Source organism: Ruditapes philippinarum, unplaced genomic scaffold (genome assembly GCF_026571515.1).
Source record: "Ruditapes philippinarum isolate M1 unplaced genomic scaffold, ASM2657151v2 ctg4120_1_1_1_1, whole genome shotgun sequence".
NCBI classification, from domain to species: domain Eukaryota; kingdom Metazoa; phylum Mollusca; class Bivalvia; order Venerida; family Veneridae; genus Ruditapes; species Ruditapes philippinarum.
Genome location: NW_026866630.1, coordinates 109,557 through 130,226, shown reverse-complemented (window position 1 = coordinate 130,226; position 20,670 = coordinate 109,557). Strand labels below are relative to the sequence as shown.

The window sequence follows — 20,670 nt, the reverse complement described above, 5'->3', positions numbered from 1 at the left end:
TTACAATACTTGCAAACAAACCATTTGATTTTGTTAATATGGTATAACATTATGATTTTGCAAATAACAATGTGTGAAATTGACAAATGATACCGACTGAACGCTTTGAGCAATTTTTGTTCTTGACACCCAGCAAAGAAGACAAGTTTTAATTATTTGTAGACTAGATAGCATTGTTATTTGATACCAATGTATTAATTTATCAAAATAGGGAAATAATTATGTTTTTGACGATCGTCAAACTATGTATAGACAGACAATCAATATACAAGCATGCTTCTTAGACAATATGTATACATAAACAAAATTGGAGAGAATCGCCCGTGTAAAGGCTATGATAACGATGTAAAATTACGTGGCATGTCAATCTGAAATTCTACGCCATTTAGACGGCCACGGCATTTCAAACTGTTAAAAAAGTTTGAGATTTGATTTCTATAAGGTTACAATGAATTCTTTTGTATATCATTTTGATCTATTTTTTCAAATATTCCACTATGTTTATATACGTAAACATCATGATATTTTACTTTACATTGTCTCTCACTATGAGACATGTTTAATAGCGATGGAAAAATGTTTATAACTTATTTTGTTGCTCAGTATCTCTAACTCATACCTATTGTTTCCTACGCATGATGCTTTATTTTTTGTACATTAATTTGCCTGGAACAATTTTAGCAATCTAGTCGTTATATGAGAACAGATGAAAATGTGGATTTTATGGTGCGTATGTATCTTTTCACAATAAATTGGTAAGTAAGTAATACTTTCAGAGATCAACTTTAAAAAGTAGCATGAATCGTTAAATTGCTTTTGATGTGAGTAAATTTTGAACGATATTGTTTATCAGATCAAAATTATTTGATAATTGATTTATTAATTAGTGACGTGTCATATACCTTTTAAAGGTCAAACGAGGAGAGATAACATTCAATTGTACTGTTATGGAACCAAAAGACAGACAGGAGGTAAAGTTGCAAAATTTGTGCTAATATATGGATTTTAAGATTACAGCAAAATAGTCTTTTCTTTAAATATTCTTTAGAATAGTTCAACCATTGTATCTATTTTTTTGTTTTATAACCTTTAAGGATTGATGGATGGTTGTCCTTTTCAGATCAACGTGATACTGAATTGTACACAATTGTTTCAAGTGAAATATTTCTTTGAAACAAAAGACTAAGTTTAACTGCATTTTCTTAGAAGTTCTTAAAATATTTTTTTAATTGATTGACTTATTTGGTTTCATGATCTTATATTGATCTATTGTTTCAAATATACCACTATGTTTATATGCGTAAATATCATGATATTTTACAATAAACTGTCTCTTACTATGAGACATGTTTAATCGCGATGGGAAAATGTTTATAACTTAATTCTGTTGCTCAATATCTCTTACTCATACCTATTGTTTCCAAAGCATGATGCTGTATTTGTTTGTACATTGACTTGCCTGGAACAATTTTAGCAATCTAGTTATTAAATGAGAAAACACACGTAAAAGTCTGCAAGATCAAGATATGGATTTTATGGTGCGTTTGTATTTTTTCGCAATAACTTGGTAAGTGGCTAAGACTTACAGAGGTCAACTGTCAAAAGTAGCATGAATCGTTTAATTGTTTTTGATGTGAGTCAATTTTGAACGATATTGTGCATAAGATCAAAAATATATGATAATAGATTTATTAATTAGTTGATGTGTCATATACTTTTTTAAGGTCAAAGAAGCAAAGAAAACATTCAATTGTATTGTTATGGAACCAACAGATGACAGACCGGAGGTAAATTTGCAAAATTTGTGTTAATATATAGATTTTAAGTTCACAGCAAAACTGTCTTTTCTTTCAATAATCTTTGGAAAAGTTAAACCGTTGTTTATTGTTTGTAAATCTTTTTTGTTTGTTTATGTAACCTTTAAGAATTGATGGATGGTTGTCCTTTTCAGATCATAGTGATACTTAATCGCACACAATTGTTTCAAGTTAAATACTTCTTTGGAGCAAAAGACAAATTTTGACTGCACTTTTTATAGAAGATCTTCATATATTTTAAGTTGATTGACTAATTTGGTTGCATGATCTTATTTTGATCTATTGTTTTAAATATTCCACTATGTTTATATACGTGAATATCATGATATTTTACTTTACATTGTCTCTTACAATGAGACATGTTTAATCGCGATGGGAAAATGTTTATAACTTAATTCTTTTGCTCAATATCTCTTACTCATACCTATTGTTTCCAAAGCATGGTGCTTCATTTGTACATTAACTTGCTTGGAACAATTTTAGCAATCTAGTTGTAATATGAGAAAACAATTATACGTAAAAGTCGACGAGATCAAGATATGGATTTTATGGTGCGTATGTATCTTTTCGCAATAACTTGGTAAGTGGCTAAAACTTACAGAGATCAACTATGAAAAATAGCATGAATCGTTTAATTATCCCCCGCCGAAAAGGCGACGGGTGATATAGAAATAGTCTCCGTCCGTCCGTCCGACTTTCCGTCCTTCCGTCCGTCCGTCCTTCCGTCCGACATTTTTGTCCGGAGCATATCTCTAAAAGTATTTGAGTTATCAACTTGAAACTTCATAGGTAGATAGACCTCATTGAGTAAGAGTGCAGTGCACAAGAATGATAACTCTACCCTGCATAATTTTTGAGTTATTGCCCTTTGTTATTTTTCAAAATTGATTTTTGTCCAGAGCATAACTCAAAATGCCTTTGAGATATCATTATGAAACTTCATAGGTGCATAAATCTCACTCAGGAGGTGTGCAGTGCACAAGAATGATAACTCTACCTTTCATAATTTTTGAGTTATTGCCCTTTGTTATTTTTCATACTTAATTTTTCACCTGAGTGGAGCATAACTAAAAAAGTGTTTGAGATATCAACATGAAATGTCATAGGTGGATAGAATGATTTTATTGAGGAGGAATGCTGTGCACAAGAATGATAACTGTTGCCTGTACAATTTTGAGTTATTGCCCTTTGTTCTTTTTCATAATATTTTGTCCGGAGCTTATCTCAAAAAGTATTTGAGGTATCAACTTGAAACTTCATAGGTGGATGGATCTCATTGAGGAAGAGTGCAGTGCACAAGAATGATAACTCTACCCTGCTTAATTGTTTAGTTATTGCCCTTTTTTTACTTTTCAAAATTAATTTTTGTCCAGAGCATAACTCAAAATGCCTTTGAGATATCATTATGAACTTCAATAGGTGCATAGATCTAACTCGGGAGGTGTGCAGTGCACAAGAATGATAACTCTACCTTTTTATAATTTTTGAGTTATTGCCCTTTGTTATTTTTCATACTTAATTTTTCAATTCAATTTTTTTCTCAAAAAGTATTTGAGGTATCAACTTGAAACTTCATAGGTGGATAGATTTTACTGAGGAAGGATGCAGCACACAAGAATGATTACCTACCCTGCATTATTTTTTTTGTTATTTCAACAATCAGTATTCACATAGGTTTCAAATCTGTAATCACTATAGCCATCAGTTTTCATTACCAAAAGACCTCTTAAAATGGAATTATTCTGTTCTACTACATATACTTCTTCCAATGAGCAAACACATTCGGCGGGGGATGGCCATGTTGACATGGCTCTTGATGCTTTTGATGTGAGTCAATTTTGAACGATATTTTTCATAAGATCAAAAATATTTGATAATTGATTTATTAATTAGTTGACGTGTCATATACCTTTTTAAGGTCATACAAGGAAAGGAAACATTCAATTGTATTGCTGTGGAACCAAAAGACGTCAGACCGAAGGTAAAGTTGTAAAATTTGTGTTAATATATGGATTTTAAACTTACAACAAAATAGTCTCTTTCAATATGCTTTGGAATAGTAAAACGATAACCCCGTTGTTTACTTTTTGTAAATCTATTTTTTGTTGATGGATTGATGGATGGCTGTTCTTTTCAGGTTATAGTGATAACTTTAATCGTACACAATTGTTTCAAGTGAAATATTTCTTTGAAACAAAAGACTAATTTTGACTGCACTTTTCTTAGAACTTCTTCACATTTGTTAAAGTGATTGACTAATTTATTTGCAAGATCTCATTTTGATCTATTGTTTCAAATATTCCACTATGTTTATATACGTAAATATCATGATATTTTACTTTACATTGTCTCTTACAATGAGACATGTTTAATCGCGATGGGAAAATGTTTATAACTTAATTCTTTTGCTCAATATCTCTTACTCATACCTATTGTTTCCAAAGCATGGTGCTTCATTTGTACATTAACTTGCTTGGAACAATTTTAAAGCAATCTAGTTGTAATATAGAAAACAATTATACGTAAAAGTCGACGAGATCAAGATATGGATTTTATGGTGCGTATGTATCTTTTCGCAATAACTTGGTAAGTGGCTAAAACTTACAGAGATCAACTATGAAAAATAGCATGAATCGTTTAATTATCCCCCGCCGAAAAGGCGACGGGTGATATAGAAATAGTCTCCGTCCGTCCGTCCGACTTTCCGTCCTTCCGTCCGTCCGTCCTTCCGTCCGACATTTTTGTCCGGAGCATATCTCTAAAAGTATTTGAGTTATCAACTTGAAACTTCATAGGTAGATAGACCTCATTGAGTAAGAGTGCAGTGCACAAGAATGATACTCTACCCTGCATAATTTTTGAAGTTATTGCCCTTTGTTATTTTTCAAAATTGATTTTTGTCCAGAGCATAACTCAAAAAATGCCTTTGAGATATCATTATGAAACTTCATAGGTGCATAAATCTCACTCAGGAGGTGTGCAGTGCACAAGAATGATAACTCTACCTTTCATAATTTTTGAGTTATTGCCCTTTGTTATTTTCATACTTAATTTTTCACCCTGAGTGGAGCATAACTAAAAAAGTGTTTGAGATATCAACATGAAATGTCATAGGTGGATAGAATGATTTTATTGAGGAGGAATGCTGTGCACAAGAATGATAACTGTTCCCTGTACAATTTTGAGTTATTGCCCTTTGTTCTTTTTCATAATATTTTGTCCGGAGCTTATCTCAAAAAGTATTTGAGGTATCAACTTGAAACTTCATAGGTGGATGGATCTCATTGAGGAAGAGTGCAGTGCACAAGAATGATAACTCTACCCTGCATAATTTTTGAGTTATTGCCCTTTGTTATTTTTTCAAAATTGATTTTTGTCCAGAGCATAACTCAAAATGCCTTTGAGATATCATTATGAAACTTCATAGGTGCATAAATCTCACTCAGGAGGTGTGCAGTGCACAAGAATGATAACTCTACCTTTCATAATTTTTGAGTTATTGCCCTTTGTTATTTTTCATACTTAATTTTTCACCTGAGTGGAGCATAACTAAAAAAGTGTTTGAGATATCAACATGAAATGTCATAGGTGGATAGAATGATTTTATTGAGGAGGAATGCTGTGCACAAGAATGATAACTGTTTCCCTGTACAATTTTGAGTTATTGCCCTTTGTTCTTTTTCATAATATTTTGTCCGGAGCTTATCTCAAAAAGTATTTGAGGTATCAACTTGAAACTTCATAGGTGGATGGATCTCATTGAGGAAGAGTGCAGTGCACAAGAATGATAACTCTACCCTGCTTAATTGTTTAGTTATTGCCCTTTTTTTTACTTTTCAAAATTAATTTTTGTCCAGAGCATAACTCAAAATGCCTTTGAGATATCATTATGAAACTTCATAGGTGCATAGATCTAACTCGGGAGGTGTGCAGTGCACAAGAATGATAACTCTACCTTTTATAATTTTTGAGTTTTTGTCCTTTGTTATTTTTCATACTTAATTTTTCAATTCAATTTTTTTTCTCAAAAAGTATTTGAGGTATCAACTTGAAACTTCATAGGTGGATAGATTTTACTGAGGAAGGATGCAGCACACAAGAATGATTACCTACCCTGCATTATTTTTTTGTTATTTCAACAATCAGTATTCACATAGGTTTCAAATCTGTAATCACTATAGCCATCAGTTTTCATTACCAAAAGACCTCTTAAAATGGAATTATTCTGTTCTACTACATATACTTCTTCCAATGAGCAAACACATTCGGCGGGGGATGGCCATGTTGACATGGCTCTTGATGCTTTTGATGTGAGTCAATTTTGAACGATATTTTTCATAAGATCAAAAATATTTGATAATTGATTTATTAATTAGTTGACGTGTCATATACCTTTTTAAGGTCATACAAGGAAAGGAAACATTCATTGTATTGCTGTGGAACCAAAAGAACGTCAGACCGAAGGTAAAGTTGTAAAATTTGTGTTAATATATGGATTTTAAACTTACAACAAAATAGTCTCTTTTCAATATGCTTTGGAATAGTAAAACGATAACCGTTGTTTACTTTTTGTAAATCTATTTTTTTGTTGATTGGATTGATGGATGGCTGTTCTTTTCAGGTTATAGTGATACTTAATCGTACACAATTGTTTCAAGTGAAATATTTCTTTGAAACAAAAGACTAATTTTGACTGCACTTTCTTAGAACTTCTTCACATTTGTTAAAGTGATTGACTAATTTATTTGCAAGATCTCATTTTGATCTATTGTTTCAAATATTCCACTATGTTTATATACGTAAATATCATGATATTTTACTTTACATTGTCTCTTACAATGAGACATGTTGTAATCGCGATGGAAAATTTTTATAACTTATTTCTGTTGCTCAATATCTCTTACTCATACCTATTGTTTCCAAAAGCATGATGCTTTATTTGTTTGTACATTAACTTGCTTGGAACAATTTTAGCAATCTAAGTTGTAATATGAGAAAACAATTATACGTAAAAGTCGACGAAGATCAAATATGGATTTTATGGTGCGTATGTATCTTTTCGCAATTACTGGTAAGTGGCTAAAACTTACAGAGATCAAACTATGAAAAAATAGCATGAATCGTTTAATTATCCCCGCCGAAAAAGGCGACGGGTGATATAGAAATAGTCTCCGTTTACATTTTTGTCGGAGCATATCTCTAAAAGTATTTTGAGTTATCAACTTGAAACTTCATAGGTAGATAGACCTCATTGAGTAAGAGTGCAGTGCACAAGATGATAACTCTACCCTGCATAATTTTTGAGTTATTGCCCTTTGTTTATTTTTCAAAATTGATTTTTGTCCAGAGCATAACTCAAAATGCCTTTGAGATATCATTATGAAACTTCATAGGTGCATAAATCTCACTCAGGAGGTGTGCAGTGCACAAAATGATAAAAAATCTACCTTTCATAATTTTTTTGAGTTATTGCCCTTTGTTATTTTCATACTTAATTTTTCACCTGAGTGGAAGCATAACTAAAAAAGTGTTTGAGATATCAACATGAAATGTCATAGGTGGATAGAATGATTTTATTGAGGAGGAATGCTGTGCACAAGAATGATAACTGTTCCCTGTACAATTTTTGAGTTATTGCCTTTGTTCTTTTTCATAATATTTTGTCCGGAGCTTTATCTCAAAAAGTATTTGAGGTATCAACTTGAAAACTTCATAGGTGGATGGATCTCATTGAGAAGAGTGCAGTGCACAAGAATGATAACTCTACCCTGCATAATTTTTGAGTTAATTGCCCTTTGTTATTTTTCAAAAATTGATTTTTGTCCAGAGCATAACTCAAAATGCCTTTGAGATATCATTATGAAACTTCATAGGTGCATAAATCTCACTCAGGAGGTGTGCAGTGCACAAGAATGATAACTCTACCTTTCATAATTTTTGAGTTATTGCCCTTTGTTATTTTTCATACTTAATTTTTTCACCTGAGTGGAGCATAACTAAAAAAAGTGTTTGAGATATCAACATGAAATGTCATAGGTGGATAGAATGATTTTATTGAGGAGGAATGCTGTGCACAAGAATGATAACTGTTGCCTGTACAATTTTGAGTTATTGCCCTTTTTCTTTTTCATAATATTTTGTCCGGAGCTTATCTCAAAAAGTATTTGAGGTATCAACTTGAAACTTCATAGGTGGATGGATCTCATTGAGGAAGAGTGCAGTGCACAAGAATGATAACTCTACCCTGCTTAATTGTTTAGTTATTGCCCTTTTTTTACTTTTCAAAATTAATTTTTGTCCAGAGCATAACTCAAAATGCCTTTGAGATATCATTATGAAACTTCATAGGTGCATAGATCTAACTCGGGAGGTGTGCAGTGCACAAGAATGATAACTCTACCTTTTATAATTTTTGAGTTATTGTCCTTTGTTATTTTTCATACTTAATTTTTCAATTCAATTTTTTTCTCAAAAAGTATTTGAGGTATCAACTTGAAACTTCATAGGTGGATAGATTTTACTGAGGAAGGATGCAGCACACAAGAATGATTACCTACCCTGCATTATTTTTTTGTTATTTCAACAATCAGTATTCACATAGGTTTCAAATCTGTAATCACTATAGCCATCAGTTTTCATTACCAAAAGACCTCTTAAAATGGAATTATTCTGTTCTACTACATATACTTCTTCCAATGAGCAAACACATTCGGCGGGGGATGGCCATGTTGACATGGCTCTTGATGCTTTTGATGTGAGTCAATTTTGAACGATATTTTTCATAAGATCAAAAATATTTGATAATTGATTTATTAATTAGTTGACGTGTCATATACCTTTTTAAGGTCATACAAGGAAAGGAAACATTCAATTGTATTGCTGTGGAACCAAAAGACGTCAGACCGAAGGTAAAGTTGTAAAATTTGTGTTAATATATGGATTTTAAACTTACAACAAAACAGTCTCTTTTCAATATGCTTTGGAATAGTAAAACGATAACCGTTGTTTACTTTTTGTAAATCTATTTTTTGTTGATTGATTGATGGATGGCTGTTCTTTTCAGGTTATAGTGATACTTAATCGTACACAATTGTTTCAAGTGAAATATTTCTTTGAAACAAAAGACTAATTTTGACTGCACTTTCTTAGAAGTTCTTCACATTTGTTAAAGTGATTGACTAATTTATTTGCAAGATCTCATTTTGATCTATTGTTTCAAATATTCCACTATGTTTATATACGTAAATATCATGATATTAACTTTACTTTGACTCTGACTATGAGACATGTTTAATCGCGATGGAAAATTTTTATAACTTATTTCTGTTGCTCAATATCTCTTACTCATACCTATTGTTTCCAAAGCATGGTGCTTAATTTGTTTGTACATTAACTTACCTGGAAAAATTTAAGCAATCTAGTCGTTATATGAGAAAACAATTATACGTAAAAGTCGACGAGATCAAGATATGGATTTTGTGGTGCGTATGTGTCTTTTCGCAATTAATTGGTAAGTGGCTAAGATTAACAGAGATCAACTATGAAAAATAGCGTAAATCGTTTAATTGTTTTTAATGTGAGTCAATTTTGAACGATATTGTTCATAAGATCAAAAATATTTGATAAATGATTTATTTATTACTTGACGTGTCATATACCTTTTTAAGGTCAAGGAAACAAATGAAACATTCGATTGTATTGTTATGGAACCAAAGGACGACAAACCGGAGGTAAAGTTACAAAATTTGTGTTAATATATGGATTTTAAACTTACAACAAAACAGTCTTTTCTTTCAATATTCTTTGGAATAGTTCAACCGTTGTTTACTGTTTGTAAATCTATTTTTATTTTTTGTTGATATAACCTTTAAAGATTGATGGATGGGTGTCCTTTTCAGATCATAGTGATATTTATACCCCCGCACAACAAAGTTGTAAGGGGGGTATACTGGAATCAGCTTGTCCGTCCGTCCGTCCGTCCGGCCGTCCGTCCGGCTGTCCGTCGGTTTTTTCTTGTCCGCCCCAATAACTTAAGATTCCTTCGACCCTAAGTCTTCATATTTGGCATGGAGGTTAGTCATGATTAGTAGATGACCCCTATTGATTTTGAGGTCTCTAGGTCAAAGGTCACAGGGACCTTGACTTCAAAAAGCTTGTCCGCCCAATAACTTAAGATTCCTTTGACCTACAGTCGTCATATTTAGCATGGAGGTAAGTCATGATTAGTAGATGACCCCTATTGATTTTGAGGTCACCAGGTCAAAGGTCAAGGTCACAGGGGCCTTGACTTCAAAAAGCTTGTCCGCCCAATAACTTAAGATTCCTTTGACCAACAGTCGTCATATTTAGCATGGAGGTAAGTCATGATTAGTAGATGACCCCTATTGATTTTGAGGTCACTAGATCAAAGGTCAAGGTCACAGGGGCCTTGACTTCAAAAAGCTTGTCCGCCCAATAACTTAAGATTCCTTTGACCCACAGTCATCATATTTGGCATGGAGGTTAGTCATGATTAGTAAATGACCCCTATTGATTTTGAGGTCACCAGGTCAAAGGTCAAGGTCACAGGGACTTTGACTTCAAAAAGCTTGTCCGCCCAATAACTTAAGATTCCTTTGACCCACAGTCTTCATATTTGGCATGGAGGCTAGTCATGATAAGTAGATGACCCCTATTGACTTTGAGGTCACCAGGTCAAAGGTCAAGGTCACAGGGGCCTTGACTTCAAAAAGCTTGTCCGCCCAATAACTTAAGATTCCTTTGACCCTTAGTCTTCATATTTGGCATGGAGGTTAGTCATGATTAGTAGATGACCCCTATTGACTTTGAGGCCACCAGGTCAAAGGTCAAGGTCACAGGGGCCTTGACTTCAAAAAGCTTGTCCGCCCAATAACTTAAGATTCCTTTGACCCACAGTCTTCATATTTGGAATGGAGCTTAGTCATGATTAGTAGATGATCCCTATTGATTTTGAGGTCATCAGGTCAAAGGTCAAGGTCACAGGGACTTTGACTTCAAAAAGTTTGTCTGCCCAATAACTTTAGATTCCTTTGACCCACAGTCTTCATATTTGGCATGGATGTTGATCATGGTTAGTAGATGACCCCTTTTGATTTTGAGGTCACTGGATCAAAGGTCAAGGTCATAGGGACTTTGACTTCAAAAAGTTTGTCCACCCATTAACTTAAGATTCCTTTGACCCACAGTCTTCATATTTGGCATGGATGTTGATCATGAGTATAAGGTGACCCCTATTGATTTTGAGGTCACTGGGTCAAAGGTCAAGGTCACAGGGGCCTTAACAAAAAAAGCTTTTCTTCTCAATTGCTAAAGAATGTCCTGTCCGCAATGTATTGATTTTGACATTTTCACATTTGAATCATGTAGAATACTTAACTTAGCAATGCACTGGCTTAGTAACCTCAGATTTGGCAGAGAGGTTGTCCTTGAGCTCTAAATGGCCACTGTTGATTCTGACAAAGTGGTATGCGGGGGTATTCACGCCATGATAGTGGCAGTTCTACTTAATCGTACACAATTGTTTCAAGTGAAATTTTTCTTTGAAATAAAAGACTTATTTTGACTGCACTTTCTTAGAAGATCTTCATATTTTTTAAGTTGATTCACTACTTTGGTTGCATGAAATTATTTTGATCTATTTTTTTCAACTATTCCACTATGTTTATGTACGTAAATATCATGATATTTTACTTTACATTATCTCTCACTATGGGACATGTTTAATAGCGATTGAAAAATGATATAATTTATTTCTGTTGCTTAATATCTCTTACTCATATTGTTTCCAAAGCATGGTTCTTTATTTGTTTGTACATTAACTTGCCTGGAACAATTTCAGCAATTTAGTTGTTATATGAGAAATCACTAATTCGTAAAAGTCGACGAGATCAAGGTATGGTTGTATGGTGCGTATGTATCTTTTCAAAATAAATTGGTAAGTGGCTAAGACTTACAGAGGTCAACTGTCAAAAGTAGCATGAATCGTTTAATTGCTATTGATGTGAGTAAATTTTGAACGATATTGTGCATAAGTTCAAAAATATTTGATAATAGATTTATTAATAAGTTGACGTGTCATATACCTTTTTAAGGTCAAAGAAGCAGAGAAAACATTCAATTGTATTGTTATGGAACCAAAAGACGTCAGACCGAAGGTAAAGTTCCAAACTTTGTGTTAATATATGGATTTTAAACTTACAACAAAACAGTCTTTTTTCAATTTTCTTTGGAATAGTTAAACGGTAACCGTTGTTTATTATTTGTAAATCTCTTTTTTGTTTATGAATTGATGGATGGTTGTCCTTGATACTTAATCGTACACAATTGTTTCAAGTTAAATATTTCTTTGAAACAAAAGACTAATTAATTTTGACTGCACTTTCTGTTGCTCAATATCTCTTACTCATACCTATTGTTTCCAAAACATGATGTTTTATTTGTTCGTACAATAACTTGCCTGGAACAATTTTATCAATCTAGTTGTAATATGAGAAAACAATTATACGTAAAAGTCGACGAGATCAAGATATGGATTTTATGGTGCGTATGTATCTTTTCGCAATAACTTGGTAAGTGGCTAAGACTAACAGAGATCAACTATGAAAAATAGCGTGAATCGTTTAATTGTTTTTAATGTGAGTCAATTTTGAACGATATTGTTCATAAGATCAAAAATATGTGATAATAGATTTATTAATTAGTTGGTGTGTTATATACTTTTTAAGGTCATACAAGGAAAGGAAACATTCAATTGTATTCCTATGGAACCAGAAGACGTCAGACTGGAGGTAAAGTTGTAAAATTTGTTTTAATGTATTGATTTTAAGTTTACAGCAAAACAGTCTTTTCTTTCAATATTCTTTGGAATAGTTCAACCGTTGTTTACTGTTTGTAAATCTATTTTTATTTTTTGTTGATATAACCTTTAAAGATTGATGGATGGGCGTCCTTTTCAGATCATAGTAATACTTAATCGTACACAATTGTTTCAAGTGAACTATTTCTTTGAAATAAAAGACTAATTTTGACTGCACTGTCTTAGAAGATCTTCATATTTTTTCAGTTGATTCACTAAATTGGTTGCATGATCTTATTTTGATCTATTTTTTCAACTTTTCCACTATGTTTATGTACGTAAATTTCATGATATTTTACTTTACATTGTCTCTCACTATGGGACATGTTTAATAGCGATGATAAAATGTTATAATTTAATTCTGTTGCTTAATATCTCTTACTCATACCTATTGTTTCCAAAACATTATGCTTAATTTGTTTGTACATTAACTTGCCTGGAACAATTTCAGCAATCTAGTTATTACAATATTATGAGAAAACACATTATACGTAAAAGTCGACGAGATCAAGATATGGATTTTATGGTGCGTATGTATCTGTTCGCAATAACTTGGTAAGTGGCTAAGACTTACATGAATCAACTATGAAAAATAGCGTGAATCGTTTAATTGTTTTTAATGTGAGTCAATTTTGAACGATATTGTTCATAAGATCAAAAATATTTGATAAATGATTTATTTATTACTTGACGTGTCATATACCTTTTTAAGGTCAAGGAAACAAATGAAACATTCGATTGTATTGCTTTGGAACCAGAAGACGTCAGACCGAAGGTAAAGTTGCAAAATTTGTGATCATATATGGATTTTAAACTTACAACAAAACAGTCTCTTTTCAATATGCTTCGGAATAGTTAAACCGTTGTTAACTGGTTGTAAATCTATTTTTTGTTTATGTAACCTTTAAGAACTGATGGATGGTTGTACTTTTCAGATCATAGTGATACTTTATCGCACACAATTGTTTGAAGTGAAATATTTCTTTGAAACAAAAGACTAATTTTGACTGCACCTTTTAAAGAGATCAACTATGAAAAGAAGCATGAATCGTGTAATTGCTATTGATGTGAGTCAATTTTGAACGATATCGTTCATAAGATCACAAATATTTGATAAATGACTAATTAATTAGTTGACGTGTCATATACCTTTTTTAAGGTCATAGAAGAAAAGAAAACATTCAATTGTATTGTAAACAGAGTTATAGAAACAGTTATGGAACCAAAAGCCGACAGACCGGAGGTAAAGTTGCAAAAGATTGGACATGACAAGAATATGAACTCTATTGTCAAAAGGGTGAGTATACCTCGAACTGACGTTTTAAATCAAAAAGTTTTCCAACCAATAACTCCACAAGCCATAGATCATTTGCCCTCAAACGTCACAGGTGCATTGAACTTGGCCAGTACATGACTCCTTTTGATTTTTAGTCAACGGAATAAATGTCAACTTGCATTGACCGTGTAGGTTAAAACGGTTTCCGACCAATAACTCAACAACCTATGGGCCTTCGGACCTCAAACGTCACGGTTGCATTAGATTGGCCAGTAAATGATTGTAGGGTCAAAGGTTAAGGTCTTATTGATCGTGTATGTCAATACGCTTTCCGACGATTAAGTCGACAACCTGTGTGTTTCAATCTTCAAAAGTGCATTGGTCTTGTTAAGTCGATGGCCGCATATGATAAAGGGGTCGCAGGGTTAAAACACTGATGCGTATGCTAGAATTGTAAATAATTCCATATCTGCCTGACATAAGCCTGATGTTAACTGATCATAACTATATATGTTTGTCAAAATATCTTTAAAAACACTATAAATATTTTTTTCAGAGAACAAGAATGAAAGATGTTTGTAGTTTAATAGAACTGGGCAATGGACAGCAAAATAATGATCTTGGTGCGTAATACATTATATCTTTTTCATTAGATATACGTTCGAATGAACTATTAAAATTCATCTTTCACAACGTTTGACTGTTTGAGTTCTTTTTATAACTAGCCAGTAATGTATAACATTTTTCTTCCAATATTATTATTATCGTACTTTTACCTATCAAATGTTATCGCAAATGAGAAAACAAAATTAAAATACATATAGTTCTTTGAAATATTGTAGATATGAAAACTAGAAGTTCAACTGGGTATGAATTTCGAAAACCCGAAGATGACACAATCAAAGAGGCATATGTTCACCAATATGCCGATTTGATGCCCTCTGTCGGTCTTATATATTCTAATGTAACTAGTGGTACAATTTTCCGAGCCGGAACCAAACATGCAATGACAGCTTGGCACGTTGTTAAAAAGATTACTGGTAAATAAATTAACATTTTTGATTTTGCCATGTTGGGCTTTCTTTATGGGTTCTTTCTTTTTCTCTATTTTATACTAAAATCAAGAAAAATAAGTATTTCCGGATCATTTTTCGTGTAGCAAAATATTTTTTCGATAAAAAGTAACGTGTGGGCGTTTTTGACATCCCACAATAAATGTCACCCCAGATCGTATAGGCCTAGCTTTTTGGTAGTGTTTAAATGTAATAAAGGCGTATAAAAACTTTATTAACTTCATTGACTTTAACTACTTAACCTAGTAGAGAATTCTAACATTATCATAGATTTCTCTTATATAAACAAAGAAGGCCGGAAGCGTGATATATTTCAGACAAGTGCACACGCCGTTTTTAATTCCTCACTCTGTATTTTCCAACCGACAAATTGACGGTACCATTTGTGACATTCCAAAATCAAATTTTTACAAGTAAAGTCTGCTTAAGCTGGTGCGAAGGTTCGTGGACGTTAGCCTGCAATTACCTCTACTCTCAATTAACAGGCTCAATCAAACCAGCACAATATTCAATATCCGTTTTTTTATTTTAAAGAAAATATTTCTTACAGAGTGCCACCGCAACTTTTATCAGCTAATATATACGCATCTCACTTAACAGTATTTCGTTTTATAACTAGAACTAGATGTTTGCTTTTTGTAGAAAACAATAACATCCTTACATACAAATCATCGACACTGTGTTCACTCAAATCTCGCAATTGGTACTTGGTATTAGAATCGTTTATATTTCTTTATAAATAAATGACTCACCTTGTTTCTAATAAATGTTTTTTTTACAAATCAACTTACCGCTGCCACCGATTGCACCATGACGTCCCTCTTGTGTAACGTTTGCCACATATTTCCTCTTGACCTGGCTTTTAACAGAGTTAAACACGTATAAACACTTAAGTAACTTTATCAATCTGAACTATTTAATCTCACAGAGAAATACACATACACAATACAAGAAGGAACAGGTTATTTGCGTTTGGCAAAATATAACATAGATTCTTATATGTATGCTGTAGATATGTTCAAATATTATCTGTAACTATCACTGATCACTGATAATATCAAATATGAACTTTGGTATGCTAATCAAAAAGACACGCCAAATGAAAGAAATTCACAGAACTAAGTCAGAGTAAATTAAAGTGACTAATTTTTTTTCATTAGTAAGTTGAGCTGAATTGAAAATAAGTTTCGAAAGATTGACTGACATAATGGTGATTGATCAAAAGTTATTATTGGAACATGTTTAGGATAAAATATAAATCTACTTTACAAAAAACTGCCCCACTTTTTTCGATTGAACTTTTCTTGTAAATTTGTTGGATATCTACATAAATTTTCTTGGATTATGTCAGTTATTTATTGTTCACAGAGAGTGAATTGATTAAATTGAGAGGAATTATTGCAAAGAAAAAAATAAAATAAATAAAAACAAACTGATTTTGACTTTTGACATTTTTATATACTCTTGGATGGACATAATGTGACTTTAAACCAAGTAATAATGAATTGAACTGTTACATCTCATAACGCGCGCTATTTCAGCTGAAAGACGTATTATAATTAACACTTTGTGAAATATTACTGATTAATAATGGCATACACTCTGCAATGTATACAGGAACACTTCGAGGCACTTATTAATTCATTCATTTACACATGTCAGTGCCGGTTTGTACTTGTAATTCAAAAGTATTCACAGTACCTTACGTTAAGCTTCTTTGGACAGTTAACTGAGTTAAACTTACACTTTAGTTACACTATCAGTAACACTTAACATGGGATAAAAGTAAACATTAATTCACTCTTTTTAAGTTCTTAGACTTCTTTATTACCTCTGGTTGTGATATCTTTGTAAATATTAGACTTAGGCGATGCGCCAATATGCCTACCAAAACACGGAAGTAAGTGACAAATTATTATCATATAATTAGTTTCAACATCTAAATAACATGAAAGAGAATTTTAATGGTAGAAGTTCAAAAATCGAAGGTAAGTCTATTGATGCCTATAAACTTTTAAACAAGAAAGTATCTAATAAGTGAAATGCATGTCGCTGAAATTAAATTTCACTTGCATAAGATATACATGTATATTATACTGATGTGAATGTAATACAATGCCCTCAAATTATAAAATATAAACAATATTAAATAATAACACAATTTCACAATTTAACAGACACGTCAATGTTGTATTAAGTGACATTTCGAATAAAATTATTATGTAAACAACAATATTTTTAAGGACATTTACCTTTTTAGAAATGGTTTCGGAACGGTCAAATAAAATGATACTGTAGAAACACCATCAGAATACACCTATTACACTTAGTCGTATATGCATACACATTTGATGTTATTTGTATTACTATTGGGTTGTTACATATGTTTGTAGGCGCTTGCACGTTTCTGTGTTGACAATAAAATGAAATTCAAAATTATCTTTTCGAAAGCTCAAGTTATTATTTACAACAAAGCAGGACTGTTTCTTAGGCTTCCAACATAGCTCTATACAGAACTATAGCAGCCATGGCAACACACAATAAAGGGAAATAATCTCCAGATAAACAAACTCTAGAATTTAGGTATATTGCATGAGGCAGTGTCTCGAAGACTATACCACGACTGTCAGAATTAGAGACCTGAAAACAAAATTTGTCCCAGGTGATCATTGTTTTTGTAGAAAGTAAACAAATATTTCTCCTCTGAAACCACAATTGCTAGAGCTTAGATATTTTGTATGACATATTATTTTGTAGAACTTCACAGAATTGTTTTGAATCAATAATAGATTTCAGAAACAACATTTTTTTACTGTTAATACATTGTAATAAACATATGTCAATGTTCAAAATATTTGTTGGCATTTTTATTATCATTGTATGTAACACTCAATATTTGCAAATATATTGACCAAGCTATTGATATTGTGATAAAGAAACCTAAGTCATTTGATGTTGGAAATTCGAGTTCAGGTTTCGTATATCAAGTAACATAGAAATATATGAGATAGTTTGTGTCATGACAACCACGGGTCATTAATTACAATTTTATTAAAGATTATATATTAATTAAAAAAAATAATTATGGTATGATTAAAGTAAGTACAGTTAGTAGTAAGTAAGCAAGCAAAGTATTTATTACAGTGACATGGCATTTATACAATACAAACTTAACTGATACCACAAGTTAAATAAAGTAACAAAACAATTGGCCATAAGTGCCTTTAAGTCAGTCGGATGTCATGTAGTATCTATATTATACTTGACAACCATTGAACAAAAACTACAAGTTTTATTTCAAATACGATATGTGTTACTCATAAGATAAATAGTGTAGTGTGTTTTACGGTACATATAAAATTCATAATGTATTTTTCCCCAGCGGTACATTTTGCTCTCTTATATTTATCTTTCAATTTAATACACAATAAACAATATAAGTTAATAAAACATTTTTTTTTTCAGATCCACATGGGACCAAAAATTATGATTTCAATAAACTCAATCATCCTGACATCTACATAACATTTGGACAGGCAACAAGACAGTTTCGTCTTAAAGGATTGGACATATTTACAGACAAAAATCTTGACATCTCCGTCTTGGAGCTCACTGATGATGCATCATCATTGCCGCCGCCTTTAAAATTGTTACGTGATGAAGTATCTGGTGTAAATGATGTAGCAATAATTGGCTATGGACATCCCAGTGATAACAGTAAAAGGCTTACACACAGTGCTAAAATTTTACCTAGGGAGACCGTACGGAACGGACTCGAAAACACAATGCGCATTATAGATTTAAATGGTAGTTGTTTACGTTCAATGATTAGATCGGCAGGTAATGATCCAAATAGTGTGTACAAAGGTTACAATGGATATGATAATCCAGACAGATTTTTGTTCAATTCATATGTAGGACCAGGTGCCTCAGGTTCTCCAATGTTTTCAAAAGAAGACCCTTCTTCGCTGAAAGTTGTTGGTGTGTATACAAGTGGATATCCAGAGTTTGCTTATTATTTACCACAGTCATATACTATTGCACCTGAATTCACATTTGAGATGGCTACCAAAATGAGCTCAATATATAAATCTATTGCATCGCGTGATCAAAATTTGATGCGCGATTTATTTCAATAACCAGTGAAAGCTAAATGTGATAAGTGTGTTAATAAACTAGAACATTGTAGATTACCAAAAGGAGAATGATTGTTAAGAAAAAAAAACGAATAAGAAGCGACATTATTTCTGCTAGAATAGATATATAGGGTTAAAAGCATGTATGTTCATCTATTTGTACTATATTTTTATTGGTACTATGAGTGACTTGTGTGCTATTCAGAAATGCTCCCATGCTAACTAAGGTTTTGAGTGCAAGGATTTTACGTTAAGATCTGAACTAAATTTACCGCATACATCCATGTTATTGACCTGTTTAAAAGTTTTTTTATTTACATACCTGTATATGACATACTGTATTTATCAGTCACATGACTGTAAATACAAGTGTATAAGAGTTCTATAAAAAAACATACATTAACTTAATCTGATCAAAATACCCTTGACATAAATACAGTTTGCCTATTTCGATTATCTGTGATAATTCAATGTTATTTTTAAAAGTTAACATTTAAGGTATTTGTCCCATAATGGGCACTATACAGTAAACTTCACTTATAGCGAACACGGTTATAGCGAACTTCCGGTTATAAGGAACTATTTATTTTGGCCCGAATTTTGCCCTTCTTTATTTGATATAAAAATATACGGTTATAGCGAACACGGTTATAAGGAATTGTCGCTTATAAGGAACACATTTCTTAGTCCCAATTTAGTTAAACGTACAGAAAATTACACTTTTATAGCGAACTCCAAAATATTGTTTATCCGTAAATAGATCCAGCATTTTCAACTTTCGTTTTCATTGGCACATACCGAATGTACTGTTTATTGTTGTATGTAGTTCAAGACATATTGCATAGCAGTACTTTTGTTTGTTTGTTTCATTTTACGCCTTTTTCAACAGTATTTCAGTCATATAGGCGGGTAGTTTCCTAACCATCGTTCCTGGAGAGTTACACCAGTACTAGACTACCTTCCTCCGCGCTAAACTACCAAAGCATCTCCCGGGGATCGAACCCACGCCAGAGAGGTAACTGGATTAGAAGTCATCGACTCTAACCTCTCGACCACGGTAATAGTTTTCTATTCAGGATATTTCTAACATGAATTCTTGTCACCAAGCTAAAACGGTTATTCCTTTTATGCTTATATTTCTTTTCTTTGTCAGTAAAATAACTATGATCATTTATAATCGGTTTTCAGCATAATCACGCATGCTTGCAAGCAATCCATTAAAAGATACAAAGCACGCTTGATTGAAAAGAAAAGAAATGTATATGCTTTATTAGTAAATAATTCTAGAAACAAAGTGATCCCTCGGAAGCATTAATCACAACAAAATAACATAAGAATTGCAGACTCGGTTTGATTGAGTCTGTACATGAGTGATAATGAATAAGTGCAACATCACTCACGCCCCCTAGCACCGGCTAGGTGATTCTTATTCTTATTCTTATAAAAGTCATTCTTATAATATAATAGAAGATATTCAATATAAAAGGAAGGA

General features: G+C 32.4%; 2 protein-coding genes across 3 annotated transcripts in view; one reads left to right on the top strand and one right to left on the bottom strand.

The window, feature by feature from the left end:
• The window catches only part of LOC132733129 (cellular retinoic acid-binding protein 2-like), a 161,284-nt gene that overhangs the window by 59,266 nt on the left and 81,348 nt on the right, over nucleotides 1-20,670 (bottom strand). The window lies entirely within an intron of this gene.
• On the top strand, nucleotides 918-19,705 carry LOC132733131 (uncharacterized). 2 transcript variants are annotated; one of them, XM_060719744.1, is made up of 9 exons: nucleotides 1,723-1,787; nucleotides 8,663-8,725; nucleotides 9,485-9,547; nucleotides 11,930-11,992; nucleotides 12,563-13,468; nucleotides 13,853-13,990; nucleotides 14,526-14,592; nucleotides 14,812-15,009; nucleotides 18,508-19,705. In XM_060719744.1, the coding sequence occupies exons 6-9, from the start codon at nucleotides 13,910-13,912 to the stop codon at nucleotides 19,179-19,181; spliced, it is 1,020 nt and encodes a 339-aa protein (XP_060575727.1). In that variant the 5' UTR covers nucleotides 1,723-1,787; nucleotides 8,663-8,725; nucleotides 9,485-9,547; nucleotides 11,930-11,992; nucleotides 12,563-13,468; nucleotides 13,853-13,909; the 3' UTR covers nucleotides 19,182-19,705. The 2 variants fall into 2 exon arrangements, with proteins under 2 accessions (XP_060575728.1, XP_060575727.1); XM_060719745.1 differs by lacking the exons at nucleotides 13,853-13,990; nucleotides 14,526-14,592; nucleotides 14,812-15,009; nucleotides 18,508-19,705 and adding an exon at nucleotides 918-971 and having other exon boundaries at nucleotides 1,725-1,787; nucleotides 12,563-13,449.